Source organism: Brugia malayi (genome assembly GCF_000002995.4).
Source record: "Brugia malayi strain FR3 genome assembly, contig: Bm_007, whole genome shotgun sequence".
In the NCBI taxonomy this organism is placed as follows: Eukaryota; Metazoa; Nematoda; class Chromadorea; order Rhabditida; family Onchocercidae; genus Brugia; species Brugia malayi.
Genome location: NW_025062284.1, coordinates 342947 through 364829, shown reverse-complemented (window position 1 = coordinate 364829; position 21883 = coordinate 342947). Strand labels below are relative to the sequence as shown.

General features: G+C 26.0%; 2 protein-coding genes across 2 annotated transcripts; both read left to right on the top strand.

Annotated features, from left to right (window-relative positions):
• Window positions 1-11387: 11387 nt before the first annotated feature.
• Bm2597 (uncharacterized protein) lies at window positions 11388-15819 on the top strand (the record flags this gene model as incomplete). Its single annotated transcript, XM_043082678.1, has 12 exons — window positions 11388-11483; window positions 11796-11954; window positions 12123-12194; window positions 12304-12404; window positions 13021-13132; window positions 13347-13507; window positions 13767-14013; window positions 14353-14634; window positions 14706-14857; window positions 14932-15090; window positions 15221-15462; window positions 15614-15819. The coding sequence occupies 12 exons, from the start codon at window positions 11388-11390 to the stop codon at window positions 15817-15819; spliced, it is 1989 nt and encodes a 662-aa protein (XP_042938612.1).
• Window positions 15820-18670: 2851 nt separating this feature from the next.
• On the top strand, window positions 18671-21654 carry Bm10773 (Helix-loop-helix DNA-binding domain containing protein; the record flags this gene model as incomplete). The annotated part of the gene is made up of 4 exons (XM_001892984.1): window positions 18671-18724; window positions 19801-19972; window positions 20909-21112; window positions 21326-21654. The coding sequence occupies 4 exons, from the start codon at window positions 18671-18673 to the stop codon at window positions 21652-21654; spliced, it is 759 nt and encodes a 252-aa protein (XP_001893019.1).
• Between the last annotated feature and the right edge of the window lie 229 nt (window positions 21655-21883).

Sequence of the window (21883 nt, the reverse complement as noted above, 5' to 3'; positions counted from 1 at the left end):
AAAATTTTAAAGCTCTTTTGTTTCATAACAAACTGAATTGAGCCAAATGTCATAAATCATTGTGTTATTTAAAATAAAAACGCATCTGTTTTCTAAGCCAAATTTGAATTTGTCTCTCTCTTTTGTGCTAAAATGATGACGATGACTCATCCCTTAGACAGAGAGGTATTTGTCCAAAAGATATTTCAATTTAGTATTATATAAATTTCTTATTAAAACTAATCTCATCATCCTCTAAATCACTGAACAGATTGAATTCAATGCAACAAATATTTGTCACATCTCTCTGTCACAGCTGCTAATCGTTATTTTCACCTTAAGGTCAAATCAAATCTTTTTTCAATTCCGGGTCAAACAGGTAAGTTCCACTCTTACCTGTTCATTCCTAGCATTCATCTTTCCATCGAGAAAGTTTCAAATTTTCCTTCCTTTTTGCATCGTTACTAATCCAACGAATGCTTAATCTACCTCTATCGATAGTACATTGTTTGAACGAAATAATGCCAACAGCTTTATTCAATAAATTTTAGAGTGTATGCTTGCTCGGTCAGTTATCAACAAAATGACCGATGGTCAATTGTCCTAGCAATTATAAATAGTAGATAGATATATCCATCTATCCTTTCTCCATTTCATTTTATTCTTAGCCTTTTCATTTCAACAAGCCATGTTCGCTTCTCCTTCCTTCCTTCCTTCTTTTCTTTCTTTTCTTTTTTTTTTTTTTACTTTTGAGAGGAACGAAAAGGCTTATTAATTTGTTAAACTAAACAAAGAGAGAAAGTCCTTTCGTTGAGGAAATGTTTGAAGATTGAATTCTTTAACTAATTTTTAAAGTTCTAAAGGTCAGTAATCTTAAAGTTCTAAAGGTCAGTAATCTTAAAGTTCTAAAGGTCAGTAATTTTAAAGTTCTAAAGGTCAGTAATCTTAAAGTTCTAAAGGTCACTATTCTAAATGTTCTAAAGGTCAGTAATCCTAAAGTTCTAAAGGTCAGTAATCCTAAAGTTCTAAAGGTCAGTCATCTCGTCTATTCACAATGATACTTTCTTTGATTTATTTAAATCTTTTGTGTAACAAAAATTCTTTTCTTGCTCGATTAACTTTTCCATAAATAATTAATTACAAGAATCAATTGGCATTGTAAACAAAGTACAGAAATCAATGAGATTAATAGATTTACCGAGGTATTACTGCTCTTCTAGTATCTACCGAGATATTACTACTCTTCTAGTATGTACCGAGGTAGTTCTACTTTTCTAGTATCTACCAAGGTAGTACTGCTCCTCTAGTATCTACCGAGGTAGTACTACTCTTCTAGTATTTACCGAGGTATTACTGCTCTTCTGCACCTACCGAGGTATTACTACTATTCTAGTATCTACTGAGATATTACTGCTAGTATCTACCGAGGTATTATTGCTCCTCTGGCATCTACCGAGAATTCTTACTGCATAAGCCACTTCTGTCGGTAATTCTCGTTTAAGCAGCGATCTCCTGAAACAGATGAATGACACAACTGGCAGAAAAAAAAAGTACATTTTCTTGCTGCATTTCCTTCTATTCTTAATTACTATTCGGATATATGTGTGTCTGTGTATGTGTATGTATGTATGTGTATGTGTGTATGTGTATGTGTACGCTTCTTGGGATTGTTAGCCATTAGAAGAAATATGAAAGCTGTGGCGGCAGTGGCAGTATCGGTGGCGGCTTTGGTGATTGATGGAAGAGTAAGTGATCTGAATGTGTTCGGTAGTAGTCAGTCGTAGTGTGATGATCTCAGATTCAGATATTATTCATTTGTCCTTGTGAAATTCACTAAAAAAAAAAACTATTATCTTTCTTTTGCACTATGAAATTTGAAAAATGTTTTTTTCTCATTTCACATTGACTTATGTTTTTTGTGGGTGAGAGAATAATGCATAAATGTTAAGCTAATTAAAGTTAAAGGAAAGATGTGAAAGTGTTGAAAAGCGCTCTGCTACTACCACTAGCGCCCAGTTACTATTTCTATTTGCAATTCTTTTTTTTTTTCTCCCTTCTTTCTCGAGAATTACTCTACAATTACAAACAATGCTACAAATCGATACATTATGAGAAAATTTTTGATATAAGGTCAAAGGTCAAAGGTAATCAAATGTAGAGAAATTTAAAAAATTAAATATAACCCATTGCTAATCATTAGTTTTCACAAAAATGTTAATTAAATGTTAATTTTGCACTTTTGTACGGGGGGGGAGAGAAGGGGTGAAGCGGGGGGGGGGGAACTTCCTGGTCAAGAAAAAACTTCTGAGAGATTTGAGATTAAATAAATTCCCACAGTTACCTGTCGGATTGGGAATATTCATTTTGATAAAAAAAAAAACACTTGGCCATATTTTATCAAAATTACATTGAATACATTTTTTTTTTTTTTTTGGGCAAAACTTTATTGATTTTTTTGAAAGAAGAAAAGTCACAAATGGATTTTATTGACTAATCAATAAACTGATCAAAATTTTCATCTTTTAATTTATCACTAATCAGAACTGATCAACGCAACAATTAATTTATCACCAATCAGAATTGATCAACCCAAGAAGTAACAAATAAACTTATTGTTTGAAATTACAAATTTAATTATTTATCGATTATTCAACATTTTATTTATTATTTGAAAACTTCTGATAATGTTTTATATGTAAAAAAATATAGTAAATTGATTGATATGATTTCATTGAAATTTTCTATTTTGCTTTCGATATATGTGCATCAATATGATACCATCTGCACATCTGCGCATCTGCGCACCTGTCCGATTTCATTCCAATTTGAACAAATTCTCATGCAGTTTAACTAATTTTTAATCATTTTCATTGCATATTCTCTTTGTGAAAAAAAAAAAAAAAAGCCATCAAAATGTTTTTGTCAACTATTCTATTAAAAGTTTAATGTTATTATCATTTAATAAAATGATGTGAATTCTTCAATCTCTCAATTTGGTTTATTTCTCTTCCGGAATTTTCATTTGGAAATTAAAATTTGTGCAGTAGAAGTAAATTGTAAACAATAAAATGAAAATAATTAACTTTGAAATATAATAATTTCGTTAATATATTTGCATTTTTATTGTTTCACTATTTTTTATCCATTGTTTACTTACTTATTTATTTGTTTACTTATTTGTTTTCTTTTGAATCATTTATTCCTGTCAAAGACAAAATTTCATTCTTTTCTTCTAAAATCAAATTTCATTTGTTGCAATTAGAAATATTTTCTTGTTAATATGAAAATTATTTAAACATTTCTTCAACAACAATGTGCTAGCTGTTTAATTATTTGTTTGTTTGTTTTTTTTTTCTTACTTTAATTATTCCTTCTTTGTGCCTATTTAATTTCTTTTTTATAAAATTTAAAAGACACTTAGACTTGTCTGGATGATAACATCCGGTTGCAATCCAGATATTTTTAGGATAAAATAAGACTAAACTTGAAATGATAAGTGCTAATTCACTTTTTAACTTTACTTTTCATCGAGATTACAAAAATAAAATCATCGAAGAATTCAATCATCATTTTTTCACAGAATTTTTCATTATCACTTTTATATTTCAAAATTTAAATTTAAAATTGATGTGATTACTGCATTTTCAATTAATTTCAAGATTTTAATTCAAATTTGAAATGTTTTATTTGATGGACATTATCTTCTATAATTCCTTTGCTAATACATTTATCTTTGTGAAAAGCAATTTAATTGGACAAATAAATGTGCAAATAAGGGAGTTTTACTAAAGAGAGAGAGAGAGGGAGAGAGAGGGGGAGAGAAAAAGAGAGAGGGAGAGAGAATAGATCAGAAAAATTTAGGATATTAGTTGTGTTATCAAGGGAAATTCTATTATAGTGTGCAATTTTCATTGTTATTTGAAAACTTTCCGGACCAGAAATTCCATTGTAGATTGTCCGGTTTTCTCTACCGGTCTGTTAATTTCAATTTCATTTGTATCAATTCTTTTTTTGCATAGTTTTCGATCAACTCAACTATTTATGGACCATATGACTAACAATACATATACCACTTACTTCCCTCTCTCTCTCTCTTTTGAAAAACTTTTTCTCTTTCTCGCTGATGTATAATTTTTATTTCATTCTTTGCAGAAGAAATATTCCAATTACTTTGATAATTTTTTTCTTTTTTTTATTCCTCGAGAGAGAGAATTTTGTCTCGAAAGAGAGAATTTTGTCTCGGAAAAGAGAGAATTTTGTATCGAAAAAGAGAGAATTTTGTCTTGAAAGAGAGAATTTTGTCTCGAAAGAAAGAATTTTGTCTCGGAAAAGAGAGAATTTTGTCTCGAAAAAGAGAGAATTTTATCTCGAAAGAGAGAATTTTGTCTCGAAAGAGAGAATTTTGTCTCGAAAAAGAGAATTTTGTATCGAAAAAGAGAATTTTGTATCGAAAAAGAGAGAATTTAGTCTTGAAAGAGAGAATTTTGTCTCGAAAGAGAGAATTTTGTCTCGAAAAAGAGAGAATTTTGTCTCGAAAAAGAGAATTTTGTATCGAAAAAGAGAGAATTTAGTCTTGAAAGAGAGAATTTTGTCTCGAAAGAAAGAATTTTGTCTCGGAAAAGAGAGAATTTTGTCTCGAAAGAGAGAATTTTGTCTCGAAAAAGAGAGAATTTTGTCTCGAAAAAGAGAGAATTTTATCTCGAAAGAGAGAATTTTGTCTCGAAAGAGAGAATTTTGTCTCGAAAGAGAGAATTTTGTCTCGAAAAAGAGAGAATTTTGTCTCGAAAGAGAGAATTTTATCTCGAAAGAGAGAATTTTGTCTCGAAAGAGAGAATTTTGTCTCGAAAAAGAGAGAATTTTATCTCGAAAGAGAGAATTTTGTCTTGAAAGAGAGAATTTTGTCTCGAAAGAGAGAATTTTGTCTCGAAAAAGAGAGAATTCTATCTCGAAAGAGAGAATTTTGTCTCTGTCTTGAAAGAGAGAATCATTTTGACTTCTTTTTCACTTTCTCTGAAGAATATTCTATTAAGAAATGAAATATGAAAGACATTCAATCCATTAATACTTTACTTTTCAAAATTTGATGTTAATATTATCGTTTAACATAGTTTTGTGATCAGTTCGAATACTATTATTTCTTATTATCGTTAAATACAAATATTTTTTTGTTATTAATAATAATAATAGTAATAGTAATAATAATAATAATATTAATAATCTGAGGAAAGCTTAATCCATTTACTGTGATTTGTTTGAAATTATTGGCCAAATTAATTTCTTTTTTTTTTGGTTCTTTAATATTTCTGAGCTAATAGTAAGTTAAATGTTTGAAATGATAGTATTGTAATGTAAATTTGTATGGAATTTTCATGAGACAAAATTAATTGACTCGAAAATTGGGGACAATTTTAAAGTATGTCAATTTTAAGCAACGGATTAGTCATAGACAATTCAAATGGCTAGCACTGATTGACAATTCTCGAATTCTCGAATATACTCCTAAAGCAATATATTCTTTTTTTTTTTATTTTTTTCTGTTAGAGGTTGAGATTTCAGATATTTGTCAATTAACTATGCTATGTCTGTTCCTTATTAACTATTTCAGAATTATAGAATAGAAGCTTCACTCTTCATTAAAATAATTAATAATTCTCGAGAAAAAAAAAATTAGATTAGTAGTTAGACTAAATTGTAATTTTGTATCTGTCTTGCTCTGCTAAATGCAGGTAGGATCATTTTCAGAGTAAGGTAAGTATCGATTATTAGTTTCAATCCTTAATTAATATATAAATTTAATTAATATATTAGGAAAAGGAAGAGAGGTGAGTAGGGCTATAATTTAATTATTTCATTTTTAAATTATGGTGTAATTCTAGTAAATTATTGCATTAGATTCAATGCTACATCCTACCTCTAACTTATTACTCAAATCAATTGATGATGAGCGGAAAAATGCTGACAAATACCGCCATCATTATTTTCATCATCGCTATATACGACTTTTTATTCATTCAATATTGTGTAATATTTGAAAGTGAGAAATTTGTTTCAGACAATTTAATTGTTTAACTTTTTCTCTGACCTTTTGATATATTTCCTTTTTTTTTTTTTTTTATTCTCGAAAAAGTACTACTAAAATACTAATTCTCGATTACTGTAAAGCTTGAAATATTTATTTTGTTGATACGGTAGTGCTTCAAAAATAAACGAAATAACAAGCAATCATTTTATTTGAATTTATTATTTTCCATCAAAGAGAGAGGGAGAGAGAGAGAGAGAGAGAGAAGAGAGAGAGTGAAATTTTTGAATTTATATTTAGTTTGCATTAAACAATGTCATCAATTTTCTCTCAAAAATGCTTAGCAAAATTCGTTTTAAATAAAAAAAAGCATAAAAATGGAATAACTGATAGAATTGCTTTCTCTCTCAAATATTTATTATTATGCTAAATGCTTCCATATGCTAGCTTACACTTAGATTATGTGACAATGTGACACTATTTCCTAGTGAATACTCTTTCTAGGGATGATATGACTCATCCATTGGTGACACATGTATGAGTCATCCTGTCATCTTATCATTCACAACATAATTTCACTCTTTATTATCTCCTATCACTGATAAAACTGATAGAGACAGTTTCAGGAAGAGTTTTCCCATTTTGCAACTTAAAGCTTATCAGTCTAAGTACATTCCATTTAAATTTTAAGAAAAAAGTTCTTTTTCTCTTTATGCATATGTATGTGTGTGTGTATGTGTGTATGTGTGTATGTGTGTGTGTATGTGTATGTGTGTGTGTGTATGTGTGTGTGTGTATGTGTGTGTGTGTGTGTGTGTGTGTAGAAAAGAATTTTAAAATGAATGTAACTCTAAGCTAAGTATAATATATATGTATGTGTATGTCTGTGTATGTGTCTTCGCTAATACATTTTTGCAACTTCTTTGTTGTTTTGAAATTTCAGGTAGAAAAGAATTTTAAAATGAGTGTAATTCTAAGCTAAGCTAAGTTAAGCTAAGTTAAGCTAAGCTAAGTTAAGTTAAGCTAAGTTAAGTTAAGCTAAGCTAACCTAAGCTAATCTAAGCTAAGCTAAGCTAATCTAAGCTAAGCTAAGCTAAGTTAAGTTAAGCTAAGCTAAGTTAAGTTAAGCTAAGCTAATCTAAGCTAAGCTAAGTTAAGTTAAGCTAAGCTAAGTTAAGTTAAGCTAAGCTAAGCTAAGCTAATCTAAGCTAAGCTAAGCTAAGTTAAGTTAAGCTAAGCTAAGTTAAGTTAAGCTAAGCTAAGCTAAGCTAATCTAAGTTAAGTTAAGCTAAGTTAAGTTAAGTTAAGCTAAGTTAAGTTAAGCTAAGCTAATCTAAGCTAAGCTAAGCTAAGCTAAGCTAAGCTAAGCTAAGCTAATTTAAGCTTAAATAGGTTCTATTCATTTGGTATTCGTTTCATTTCATTTTATGAATTAATCATTGCTAAATGAATGCAAAAAAAAACTTTTTTTCACTTCTGGCAGACATTTTTTTTTTTTTTTTTTTAGAGAAATTTTCCTTTCTTTAATTCATTTTTCTTTCTTTTCCAATCATTCAGTGAAATAAATGAATGAAAGCTAATTAGCATACTTAAATAATAAATTCGAAACATTCATTGAATTCAAATTAATTTTTCTTTTTCCTGAAAACAACAAAAAAAAAAAAAAAAAATTGTTTAAATAAAGTTTAGATTACTGGATGCAATTTCAGTATTTTTCCTGAACCATAATAGAAAAGACTTTTTCTCATTTCATCGTCCGGAAAACTTTTACGGAACTATTTTTGTCACATATGTATATTTCAATTATTAGAAGTCGAATATTGTTCTTCCGTTTTTTGACCTTTGACTTTTTGCTTCAATTTTAAAAATAAATAATAAAATTACTAAATGAATTACTTATGCTTGAATTGTACTTCTCAATTTGATTTACCGATAGAAAGTTGAAAATAATAATTTTGAAATAATTATATTATATTTTGTACTAAAAGTCAACACATAATTTGATGGCTAATTCTTTCTCGACATGCAAACTGCATGCATGCATGCATGCAAAGTGCATGTACAATAGAACTTAATGCATTATATCAAAATTAGCATAAATATATTTGTTTTACGTTATTGAAATATTAATGTTATGAAAAAATTTGCATAATTTTCATTTCATAGAATGTTATTTCATTAAAATTAAAATTTTGAAATTTCTTTAAACAAATTTCGTTTTTTTCAATTATAATAAATTATTAAATTTGCTGATTTTTTTTTTTTTTTTTATTAAAATATCTTTTATCAAAAGAAAAAAAAATAAATTATTAAAATATATGATTAAAAAATATTAATTATAATAAATTTAGAAAAAATTATCTGATGAGATAAATTAATTATAAAATTTATACCTTCCGTCTCTTTTTATTCTTTCTAGTAATTTCTAATTAAGTAAATATATTAATTAGTGTTTACTTTGCATAAATATATGAATATATTTTAGCAGGAAATCTCGAGATTTTAACAGAAATTCTTGATTTTTTTAAATTCACATACATTTATAAATTTTTCAAATTATTTTTTAAAAGAAAGAAATTTCTGTGACAGTAAAAATTTGTAAGACAAATTCAAAATTTATTCAACAATTTGTGTACTTTTTATTATCACATAAACATTTTGTGTATTGTTTATTAAAATTTGTTTATTAAAATATGCGACATATTTTAATAATTACTATTCGTCGTACTTCAAAATAACTTTTAATTCGAATTTTGTTTTCTAAAATTTATCCAAAGAATCATTTTTGTGAGTAAAAATGTAAATTATTGTTTTTTCAAACTTTTTTAAAAACTTTTTTAATTTGCAAATTATATTGTTCTACTTATTTTCATTGCTTCTTAGCAAAACGAAAAAGTAAAATAAATTACTGAATATCAAATATTAATTCATTTCAAGTAAATCTCATATTTGCTTTTTTACTTGTTTAGAAATTTCGATAAAAAATTAAACTCAAAACTAATTATAATAGTAAGAAATAAATTTGTGTATCATAAATGCTATTTTGTTCTCGAATGGAACAAAAAAAAAAATCTCGAATACTTACTAAAGACTTAGTTATCAATTTCAAAAGTTTAAATTTCAAAATTACTTCTTTATTTTTTAATCTTTTTGTAATTACTTAGAATAAGCTAAAGCTAAAGCAAAAGCAAAAGTAAAAAAAAAGCTAATCCATTTGTTTGAATTTAATTTCAGATTTAAATTTGATTTCATTCCGATCCAATAAGCAATTTTGATTTTCATTTCCGATCAAATCGTTTCAATTTTATAGCTTTTTTTTTTTGAATTATTTCAGCTTTTGCTAAAATATTTTATACATTTTCTAATTTTTTTTTTAATTAAATCAATTTTCTGCTTTTTTCTTTTTAATTTGAAAAAAAAAAAATTGAATTAAATGAAAAAATAATTTTGATAATAAAATTTTATCCTTTCTTTGTCAAAATTTGCATTCATTAGCTATCATATATTTATCTCTTCGAACTAAATTCCGCTCGTTTAATTTTTCCTTTTTAAATCTGAATTTTAAAGTTAATTTGATAAGTTAATTTTTGATAAGATAAAGTATTCTCATAAATTTGTCAAATCATAAGCAAAAGATTATTGAAGTACTTTTGCTGTCAACATTGGCTATCATGCTTATTTCAATTTTAATTATTCATTTAATTAATTAATTATTCAATTTTAATTATTCATTTAATTGATTATTCAATTTTAATTATTCATTTAATTAATTATTCAATTTTAATTATTCATTTAATTGATTATTCAATTTTAATTATTCATTTAATTAATTAATTATTCAATTTTAATTATTCATTTAATTGATTATTCAATTTTAATTATTCATTTAATTTAATTATTCAATTTTAATTATTCATTTAATTAATTATTCAATTTTAATTATTCATTTAATTAATTATTCAATTTTAATTATTCATTTAATTTAATTATTCAATTTTAATTATTCATTTAATTTAATTATTCAATTTTAATTATTCATTTAATTAATTATTCAATTTTAATTATTCATTTAATTTAATTATTCAATTTTAATTATTCATTTAATTTAATTATTCAATTTTAATTATTCATTTAATTAATTATTCAATTTTAATTATTCATTTAATTAATTATTCAATTTTAATTATTCATTAATTTAATTATTCAATTTTAATTATTCATTTAATTTAATTATTCAATTTTAATTATTCATTTAATTAATTATTCAATTTTAATTATTCATTTAATTTAATTATTTAATTTTAATTATTCATTTAATTTAATTATTTAATTTTAATTATTCAGCAGAAGTACTTTTGCCGTCAACACTAGCTATCATGCTTATTTCAATTTTAATTGTTCATAGTTGCAAAATTTCTAAAAATTCCACAAGGATCATGAGTGATTCATGTAAAATTCAATTACAATAGACTCTTTATTATCCAGCAATTCCGGAACAGGAATTCCCATCTTCGTAACGTTGCCATACAGGAAGAAATAATAATTATATGCACCGGAAGATTACCTGTCACCATTATCTGTCATGCTATTGTCACCCATCCTTCTTCTCTTTTATACTATTATTTGTAATTTCAATGTAACTAACTTCGACAGTATCTAACTTTCATTGTTTCCGGATCAAATTTTTCACTGCTTCCGGATGATTCTTGAATTTTATTTCTTGATTGTTGATCTCAGCCTTTTCTTTATACACAAATGAAAATTTTGTTTAATTCGATTATTAATTAGCTCGTTGATAATGCTATTTGAAAATATTTTCAACCACCTAAATGAAAATACTTGAAAATATTTTATTATTTTAAATTATCTTTAATGTTTTCAAAAAAAAAAAAAAAAATTAGCAAATATATATTCAAAATTTCTTTTTGTTATTTACAATAATTTATAAAGCAATTTAAATAAGTTGTTTACATTTATTTGCGTTAAAAATTTATTGTTAATAACTTTATTGTTCAAAATTTATTGTTTTATTGTTATTAAGCAAATAAGAAATTAGTTAAAATGGCACTAAAAAAAAATTTTTTTTATAATTTATGATATGCTATTGTATAATCAAATAAAGACGAAATGTCGTAGCGATTTTTGAATTTATTAAATTTTCGTCAATTTCGAGTAATTCAACTATTATTAGTAAAATTTCAGACTAATTTAAATGAATCAAATTTTAGGAATCTGATTGATATGATTATTGCATTATGTGTGTTCAGTTTCTTATCAAATCTTATCAGATCAGTGATATGATAACGATCATTACAAACCGTTATTGTTGCTCTTACTGAATTCAATTGCTAATGATTGATTGATTGATTGATTGATTTGATTGATTGATATGCTAAAGATCATATTTCTATTTCATCCTCTAATCCTTCTATTTTTTCATTTAACTTCAACAGAAACAAATTTTAATTTCAACGTTACATATGAGGTAAGTAAAATGATAAAATTTAAGTTAACTTAGTCACGTGGAAAGTTACGTGAAAAGTAGAAAATTGCGTCAAATCAATAATGTTTCAAATATCAACAAAAAATAGTGATAAATATAAATAACATTTTAAGAGATAAAATATAATTTTGATTGAAGTTAAAAATAGAAATAAAATTACGTGAATTTTCCGTGATTTTCCGTGATTTTTTTTTTTTTTTAACTGATCAAACTAATTGATCATCTGATCATTTAACTTTTATTCATTAAATTTGTAACAAACTAATACTTTTGCAATTGTTTGTTAATTTTCAGTCAAATTTTACGGATCAAAATGAAATCCATGCAAGAATATCACGACGATTACGTCGTGAACCAGCCGTATGGGGTGAACCGGCACCGGATTACACCGGTGTTCAACTGAATGATTACATACATTTCCTGAACGCTCTCATTTTTGTTGATTCAAAGATTGTAAGTCTATTTAAGATTATTTTCAATTTTATATTTCAATTTAAAATGGGATGCAGTTTATTCTGCAGTTTGTCACTAAAGCATCATTTCCGGTTGTTTTACTTGTTCTGTTAGATTAATTGCAATTCCTGAAGCAATTTTTAACTATCCGTAAATGATTCATTACAGACAAATCATTATGGCTCCGATATGGATAAGGTAAAGAGTGATGTAATGAAATTGATTCAGGAAGCTAACAATGTAAGCTTTCTTTGAACTTTTAGCTACTCATAAAATATGTCATTGCTTGTCACCATTGTGTCACATTCTTTTTTTTTTTTTTTTTTTTTTTTTTTTTTTTGAAATTTAGTATTTCTATCAAATAAATGTTCGAATAATTGTATTGGATGTATTGCAAACATTTCGTGATGACCTCAGTTTGTATTCTTTTGAGGAATACAGAAATCACAGGTAAGCTATTCATATTTATTATTAATTAATTTCGAGCGAAGGTATGAGAATTACTTTTACTTTTAGAAAACTATTATGAGATTAAAATTCACAAAATGAATTGAAAAAAGAAAATTAATGCAGAAATGATACATTTCAAAGTGTTGTTTACAATTTCATTTAATTTTAACAAAAAAAAAAATTTATGAACTTTGTTGTTTACTGTTTATTGTTTATCAGTAGTTTTGAGATGTGCTATTCTAATTGTTGTCAAATATTTTCTGTCATCAGATTAAATTTCTCATATGAGTGATAAATTTTCAGATAGCTCTCTCTCTCTCCCTCTCTCTCTCTCTCTCTCTCTCTCTCTCTCTCCCTAGTCTTAATATTAATGAATTCGAGAAAATTTAGCCAACTTTGATCGATTTTTTAATTTCATTTGGAATAAATTGTGAATGATTAAATTTGTGAAAGAGTAATTAAAATTTAAAATTACAAAAAAAAAAAAGCAAGAAATTAGTTTGAGAAGTAAGTTATACTTTCAAGATTGACATTAAATTAAACAGCTCTTCAAATTTTAATTTTTAACTTTAAATTTTTTTTTTGCAAAAAATTTTTGAATTTTTATTTTTCATAGAATATCACAATTACCGAATCATGATTTTGCTGCTTTAATTTCATATCGCTATGCTGGTGGTTTAGCATTTGTTAATGGTATGTGTACCGCAAAGACTGTTATGTTATGTGGGGTATGTTTACATTTCATTTTCTTTTTTTAATTAATTAAATTTTATTGGAAAATTTTAAATAAACATCAAAAGTACCAATTGTTTCATTTTTTTTTTTTTTTTTTTATAATTTTAATACTTTTGAAATGGTCAATTTCTAAATGCAAAAAAAAAAAAAAAAAAATTAATTTAAATTTTTTTTTTTTTTTTTTTTAAGTTAAAATTTTTTTTTTAGTTTTATCCAAATAATCCAACTGCTATGGGAGGGATATTTTTTCATGAAGTAGCACATCTTCTTGGTGTACCACATCGTAATGCAACTAATCTCATTAATATACCGAATTGTTATTGTCCGGTAACTCAACGTACCACTAATTCCGGATGCCTAAAAATACCGTACGTTTTTTGAAATGAAAAAAAAAAAAAAATTGTAGAAAATTTTTTAACAAATTAACCAATAATTTTTTTTATCTAATTTTAAATGTGATAGAATATTTCTTATTTCAATTACTTATATGAATTATTTAATTTCAAAAAAAAAAAAAAAAAAAACATTGTTCAAAAATCATTTTTAATTCATTTCTGATAATTTTAAATTAAAATTAAATATTCAAAATATATAATTTACCTTAAACTTAACTTTAACTTATGTCAGAGGTTACGATCATGACTGTACGCTCCAACAAATGGTCAATATGCTCGAGAAAAATCGCTGTCTCAGGCATGTTAAGGCTACTAATTTCTTCTTTACGCAGCATATAGTTGAAAAGTCGTCATTGCCGCTTTGCGGTAATGGTGTTATCGAAGGTGAAGAGGAATGTGATTGCGGATTGCGCAAATTGTGCCGCAATTGGAATTGTCGCGCCGATGAATGTTTACAAATTGTGAAAACTTGGCAAATGGTAAGTTAGCATTAATTTAAATTTTAAATTTAATTTCACTAGATTTAAAATTTAAAATTTTAAATTTTAAATTTTAAATCTAGTGAAATTAAAACTGGAATAGACACTTTACAAAAAGATATTACGAGACTATCACCAGCACCAATGATTATTTGAGCTGATGTGATGACCTTATGACCTTATAGGGTCAAAGTTTACTTCGTTGATAGAATATAATAAACTTTCTACCTTTTTCTTTTCTTAAATAATAATTTTGAAAAAAAAAAAACATAGTTCGGTTGAAAAGAACATTGAATTTATCAGAATTTATCATTACTTCTTATAAAGTATTAATTTCAGTACATTTGCGCTTGGTTAATTGCTATGCTTATTGTCACAGTAATTATTTGCTGCGTTATTCGACGATATTTGTCGCATTGTTGTGGAACATCAACAAATTATAGCTATGGCGCTTATTGTTCATGCAATCTCTTACAACTTCTTTCAAATCTTAAATCAGTAATCCGTCCAAAAAGTAAACATTTCTGGTATCGTACGGGCAGTAACTTCACGCATTCTTTACGTCATACTGGTAATGGTACCATCGGAACCAAACAACACTTCATTGGACTACCTAATAAGGTACATTTGCAACCATATTCGATTTTCTTCCCAATCTTACCTAAACAATAGCAATAACTTGTTTTTTGCAGTTGGATTCAAATAGCATAGCAATATTAATTGCACCGAGTGATAAGGAATGTCTCATTCGGAAGTCAATGTCAACACGACCTAAACAACCACCACCACCACCACCAGCACCAGCACCACCAGCACCACCAGTACTACCATCGCTTTCATCTAGGTATATTGCTAGATTATCGCGGTTTCAAATCTTCAAATTCTGATCAAATTTAACTTATTAATTGTTTATTTCAGGAACACTCTTAACAAAGTGCTACCATCCACTGATAATATACCATCATCTCCTCTAAAACAACCACCACCATTACCAATAAAACCACCTAATTTATCTCTTAAAATGTTTGTAACAGATAATGATGATACCTACGAAATGCCAAATACCGCAAGAAAAAGGTATGCAAATTTGCTATTTTGTGGTACCTAAGTATACTTAGTGCTTACTTAATCACTTAACTTTAGTAATATAAAAAAATTTTTTTTTTTTAATTCTTTGTACATAATTTAAAAATGTGACAAATTTGAGATTATCTTCACTAATTCGATCAAACACAATGGATTATTCGCAATCATTGGATTTTTATACTGATCACTATGATAGTATATCTCGAAAATTTGATGATGATTTTGATGATGATTTCGATGATAACGAATTTCTTTCTGAATCATACAATCATGATAAACAATATCATGATAAACAACAACAACAACAACAATCGATACATTATACAGTAATTGTTCCTACAAAAGAACGTTTACCTATTCAAGGTAGTTTAATTTTATTTTCATTCAAACATTTGAGCTTTCTTTGCAACCGTTTACTTTTCTGCTTCATTTCTGATTTTTAAAATTTGTTTACTTTTATTTATGTCATAAATAACCTTTTACAGTGTTTAACTTTCACGTTTTCACCTTACAGAAAGAAAAGACGTAAAATCAGTACCAATGCATCACTTGGAACACTTAGCTAAATTATCTGTACGTGAAGAATCATTCTCGTCTAATGAATCCAGAAGTCACTTCTATCCGTCAGATGACACAATAAGCACTGGACTAAGCGAAGAAGATGAACGACTTGTTTCTGTCGTCGATATTGTGCGCAAATTTAATGGCGCAAAAAGCTAAAAAAAAAATTCAAAAATAACGAGAATGAAGTGCTAACACCTGAAATGTTTCCTGAAATTATTTTTTTTTTTTTTTTTTTTTTTTGTTCCTGAAATTCTGAAATTAGTGGCATTGTCTTAAAAAAGAGTAGCTAGATTGCTGATCACTATAAATGATCTTTTAGAAAGATGAAATTGTCAAATTAGCATTGTTCTCATTTTCTCACTTCTCGAGATTGTATAAAATGTTTGGTAGATTTCGAATAAAACATTTCGAAAATCTTATTTATTTATTCATATAATTATACTTAAACATGCACATAGTTTGATTTATTGTTATCATTGCGTTATCACTTTATCAGTAACAATAATACTGCAATTATCACTGCCATTGTTCCTTTTTTCTGCATTATTCGCTTATCATCATTACTTTTTACTTTATTACTTATATTTTGCATTATTACTTATATTACCATTATTTATATTTTATATTTATCACTACTTTGCACTGCCAATCTATCATCTATCACAAATTTCATCGTTCACTTCAATTATTCAACGACCTTTTTATCTTCACCACTATCAGTTATCAGTTATCAGTTAATGTTTTCTTCTTTCTTTTATCACAAAATGTTCTAACTCTTTTCGAAATATTGAGCAAAGCATTTGAAATAAATTATCACTCAATTAAATTGCATTTTACTTTGAAATGAATGTTTATGGTATTATTTCCTGCCGAAGTTAATAATATCTCTTACTCTTACTCTTACTCTTACTCAGGTCGTAATTATCAATAACAATAAATAGTATCATTTCATTTGTTTCTCCTTGTTTTCATCTTTTTTTACTGTTTTCTTTTTTTTTTTTTCTTCAACTGACTGTTGTTTATGTTTATTGTTTACTTTATTTTTCGTGTGAAATTATCTTGTTCACTTCTGCCATATCAAATAAACATTATCATTTGTAATTTTCAACCTACTATCATTTGAGTGAAAAATCATCAGATAGTAAACAGGTATGGAACTTAAATGAAAATAGAAAATCATCAAAATTGAAAATTTAAACAAAGCAAATTTTGTTTCTCAAAGTTAGTCTAACAAAATGTCACACATTTGTCACACATATATTCAAAACATAATAATATTTAAATTTCCACTGATGACACTTTATTAATTTGAACTTAAATGAAAATGGAAAATCATCAAAATTGAAAATTTAAACAAAGCAAATTTTATTTTTCAAAGTTAGTCTAACAAAATGTCACACATTTGTCACACATATATTCAAAACATAATAATATTTAAATTTCCACTGATGACACTTTATTAATTTGAACTTAAATGAAAATGGAAAATCATTAAAATTGAAAATTTAAACAAAGCAAATTTTATTTCTCAAAGTTAGTCTAACAAAATGTCACACATTTGTCACACATATATTCAAAACATAATAATAAGAATAATCAAATTTCCATTAATGGTAGTTACTCAATCACAATCTCAGGCAGATTATCATCCATTTTTTTTTTCTGTCCCATGAAAATAATAACTTTTCAGTAACTTTCAATAATTCAGGAATGTATCGATGCGTGAGAGTTTCTTTTTCCCATTCTCTAATTAATTGTTCGTTCAATGGAAGAACAATGATGGAATAATACTTTCTCACAAACAAAAACAATGCCGACATTTGACTAAAATATAATTTATAATTTCACTTTATTTTACAATTTCAAAAAAGAAACAAAAAATTAATTTATCAATAATATTTGATTCATCGATTGATTGATCGATTGATTGATTGATCATCAAAAAAAAAATTAATTTATCAATAATATTTGATTATTGATTGATTGATTGATTGATCATCGAAAAAAAAAAAAAACTAATTGTAATAAAACTAAAAATTTTATAATCAATATTAATTAAGAAAAAAAAAAAAAAAAAAGAAAAAATCCCGAAAAAGATTTTAAAAAAACTTGAAAGAATGTTTGGTTGCATCGATCATCGATTACAATCCAATCCGATTTACCGGACAATCATTCCCACATTGATTTGTCGCATTGACTTGTCGCATTGATTTCATTTCATTACAATATGTTATGCAATTCATAAAAGATTTTCCCATCGTACCCGTGTTTCTCATGAGGGTATCGTCATCATCATCACGGGCAGGCAGTGTGATATAATGGGATAAATGGGTTAAAGTTATTAAAGTATGGGAAACAAGCAAATAAGTTAGTTACTTCCTTCATTTTAAATCATTTTTACATCTATCCAATCTATTGTTTATTTTGTTGTTAGTCTTCATAGGGTATGGGTATCAGTGCTTCTAGGTAATTTACTTACTTTTCTTTTCTTTTTCTTTTTGAAAAAAAAAAAAAAAAATGAACAAATCTAAGTATGTGACATTAATGTAAGTTAAGGTTAAGGTTAAGGTTAAAGGTTAAAAGTTAAAGTTAAGTTTAAGCTTTCTTTGTATTAAATTCAAGTATTAAATCAATGAAACGAGTGAAAAATGCCTAAGTGATTTTTTTTTTTTTATATAATTTCTAAATTAGATGAAAAAATAATTTTCTTTTTTTCTTCAACAAATTTTCATAAATTTTTTTTTTTTTTTTTATGTCCAATGAAATAAAATGGAAATTTTAATTAGTAATAATTTAACAGAGATTGAATTCAATTATTATTTCAATATTAAATTCTAAAGTATAACTTACCTAAAAGCACTGCTTCATAATGTTAAGATTAAATTATTTGAAAATTAGTTCACACTTAAACTTCATTTGATAATATTTGGATGACTTTTTTTTTTTGGTTATAATTTAATTCAAATTTAAATTCCAGTTTCAAAATACTGTAATTTCAGAATCTACAATGAAATCAAACGATTTTAATGCTATTTGTTCGAATGATTTAAATTTCTTGCCGGTACCTTTTTCTTTTTTTTTTTTTCATCATTAAATTGTCTTGTGAAGTGAGAATGATAGCCTAAAGGATTTCTAGATTTGAAAATTATAGATTTAAAATTTGTGGCCAAAGAATATACAGTTTTCAGCCTAATAAAACAAGCATGGCTAAGCCAAGTTAAATGTTTCCAAATAATACTTCTGAATAATAAAGTTCATTTATGAATATTCGTTTCTAAATGTGATTAATCATTTCACTTTCTGTTTTTCAAATCTAATCCAACTATAAAATTAAATTCAATTTATTAATTCCATACGTAGTTTTCTATTTTGTTTTATTTTTTTTTTTTTTGCAAAAAAAGTGTATTTCTGTAAAGAAATCGAAAATTATATTTTAAATTTAATTCTTTAGTCAAAGTCAAATGGTTTTAATTCATTTATTTGTTTGATTTAATTAGCAAAGAAATGAATCAAATTGAGTAGCAATAAAGAAATTGGATTAATAAACTTTTTTTGAAATTTGTTAATTTGTTTGAAAAAAAAAAAAAAATTATTTCTTTGATTTAATTAGCAGTAAAGAGGCCCAAAAAAAGAAAAAATAAATAAATAAAATTTTGAAATTTTCCTCTTTAAGAAAATCATAATAAAAAGTAACAATAATGGTTGTTTAGTAAAAATTCTTTTTAATAATTATTTAATTAGATTTAGACTGAAAGATTTTGAAATTCAAAAGGAGAAGCGAATTGCTAAAATTTTAATTTTAAAGCTAAAAAAATAATCAGCAAAATTATCAATTTTATCAATTTGAATGACTAATATTTGTTGTTTGTTTAAATTATCACAAAATGATTAATATTTGATGTTTAAATTAAATTAAAATTAATTCAAATGGAAGGAAATATTCACTCAGTGATTTTTTCTACTCAAAAAAAAATTGAAGCAAATCAGTTTGCTTAATAATTTGATTTGAGTGAAACGAAGAAGTTTAAACAAAATTTTTTTGAAGATTTTTAGAAATTTTATACTTCAAAAATGAAATGAAATGAAATGAAAAAATTAAAATGGAAATTAATTTTGTGTTTTTTTTTTTTTTTACAGAGTAAAGCAGAAATTGAACGTCGTCGACGAGCTCGAATGAATGCTTCGTTGGATAAATTGAAAATGTTTCATTTAATAAAATCACCAACAATTGAATCAAAATTTGAAAAAATTGAAACTTTGAATTTAACAATCAAATATCTTCAATCAATTAGTAATGATCAACGAAGAGGTACAGATAGTATTATGCGATGATCTCGAAGAGATGATCTCGAATGATCGATCGATCATCTTTTGTACATTTTTGAAATTTCTATTCTATCAATATCAATTAATCAATTTGATATTTATTTTCTTTTTTTTTTTTTTTTTTTTTTCTATTGGATTATCAATTACTCACAATAAAATACTTTTCAAATTATAATTTGATATTTAATTATGAATGTAATCATAGTATTTACAGGATTATTATATTTTGGCCAAAACAAACATTCTGCATCGTATCAGCTTTATATGAGAACTAACTTCTTGGCTTTGACCTATTTTTAACATTTTTTAGTTTTATTTGAACTGCTAATATAATTGGAAATATTTAAGGAAAGGTCAAATGGAAATTAATTACTCATTAATTCTCTCATGTAATTTACTTCAATCTATCAACAAACACAACTTTTTTTCTTCCCAAATTATTACTAAATTCTAAATTTTCCAACTTTAAAAAAAAAAAAAGAAAATCAAAGTTTTTTTTTTTTTTTTTTTCACAATAATTTTCTTCTTTATCTACCTTTTTCAATGATCATAAGTTGTGTTACTTTTTCCTTTCCCAAAAATTTAAATAAGTGACACTAATCAATTCCCGTACTGTTGTTCCGGTGTTCCGGTGTGTTCCGGTGTTTTGCTGAGCAGATTGTATTGGCATATGGAATCCTGTGAAGTTTACCGTTTTTTTTTTTTTTAAAAAAAAAAATATATTTGAATTTTGTTTGCTTTTTTTTTATCCCAAACACATGTAATTATTTCAAATTTTACTTAAATTTTGTGCAATTTTTTTAAAAAAAAAAAAAATTAATTCTAAAATTACTTTTTTTTTTTTTGAAAAAAAAAAGTTATATATTCTAAAATTACATAAATTCAATTAAGTTATTATTAATACAGAGGTCATTTTCAGGATCAGAAAAAACAGCATATACAGGATTTAAAGATGGATTTGAGGCGGCGCAAAAAGCTGTCACTTCATTTATCTATCATCGATGTCCTCCTTCGATCTCATCATCACTGGTTGCTTCGGTTAATGCAGAACTCTCTGCAGTATTTGATCAATCTTTTAAATCAATGAATTGGTTACGATCTGTTTATGGAAACAATGCTACAGGTCAATCAATTTTTGATCTGAATTGTTGATTTAGTTAGGGTTGAAGCTCAATGATTCATTTTAGTGGCCCATTAGTCTATTTATTCAGCTTACTGAATTTACAATTCAACTAGAGCTTATCCAGCGATGAATAAACAAATTTATTTTTAATTACAATTTACTAAATCGAAATGTCACCAAGTGATTTACGGTTGTCATTCTACAGTATTCCAGGAGAGAAGCAATCTTCGGCAAAGAAACCAAAGAAACCAGAAATGAATTTACCGCAATTTGGACGACAATCGTCAAGTTCCTTGCTACAGCTGTATTCGTCACCAGTTTCGCACTCACACAATATTCCACCACTATTTGAGTCACCTGAAAGTGCATACACTAATCAATCGTTGTTATCATTATTATCATTATCAACAATGTCATCATCATCACCATCATCATCATCATTATCAGCAAAAGGAAGCGACGAAATTTTGGATCAGTCAAACAGTACTGCGGAATTTGTTTGCATCACTTGTGACGGAAACTGCATTTGTAATAGGAACTAATTCCGGATCATGTTGACAATCTTTTTGCAGTGCTCTTAGTTTAGTGAATGAATGACGACGACTGTTAAAATTTGAATTTTTACATTTCAAATTTTTGCAGTCTGAAATTTCGAACATTCATTCCTCTATGATACCACTACTAATGCAACAGTGAAATTCGAGAAGATGATGTATATTTATCAATGTTTCCATGATGACATCCGGAAAAAAGGAAATTTCAGTTTCATTA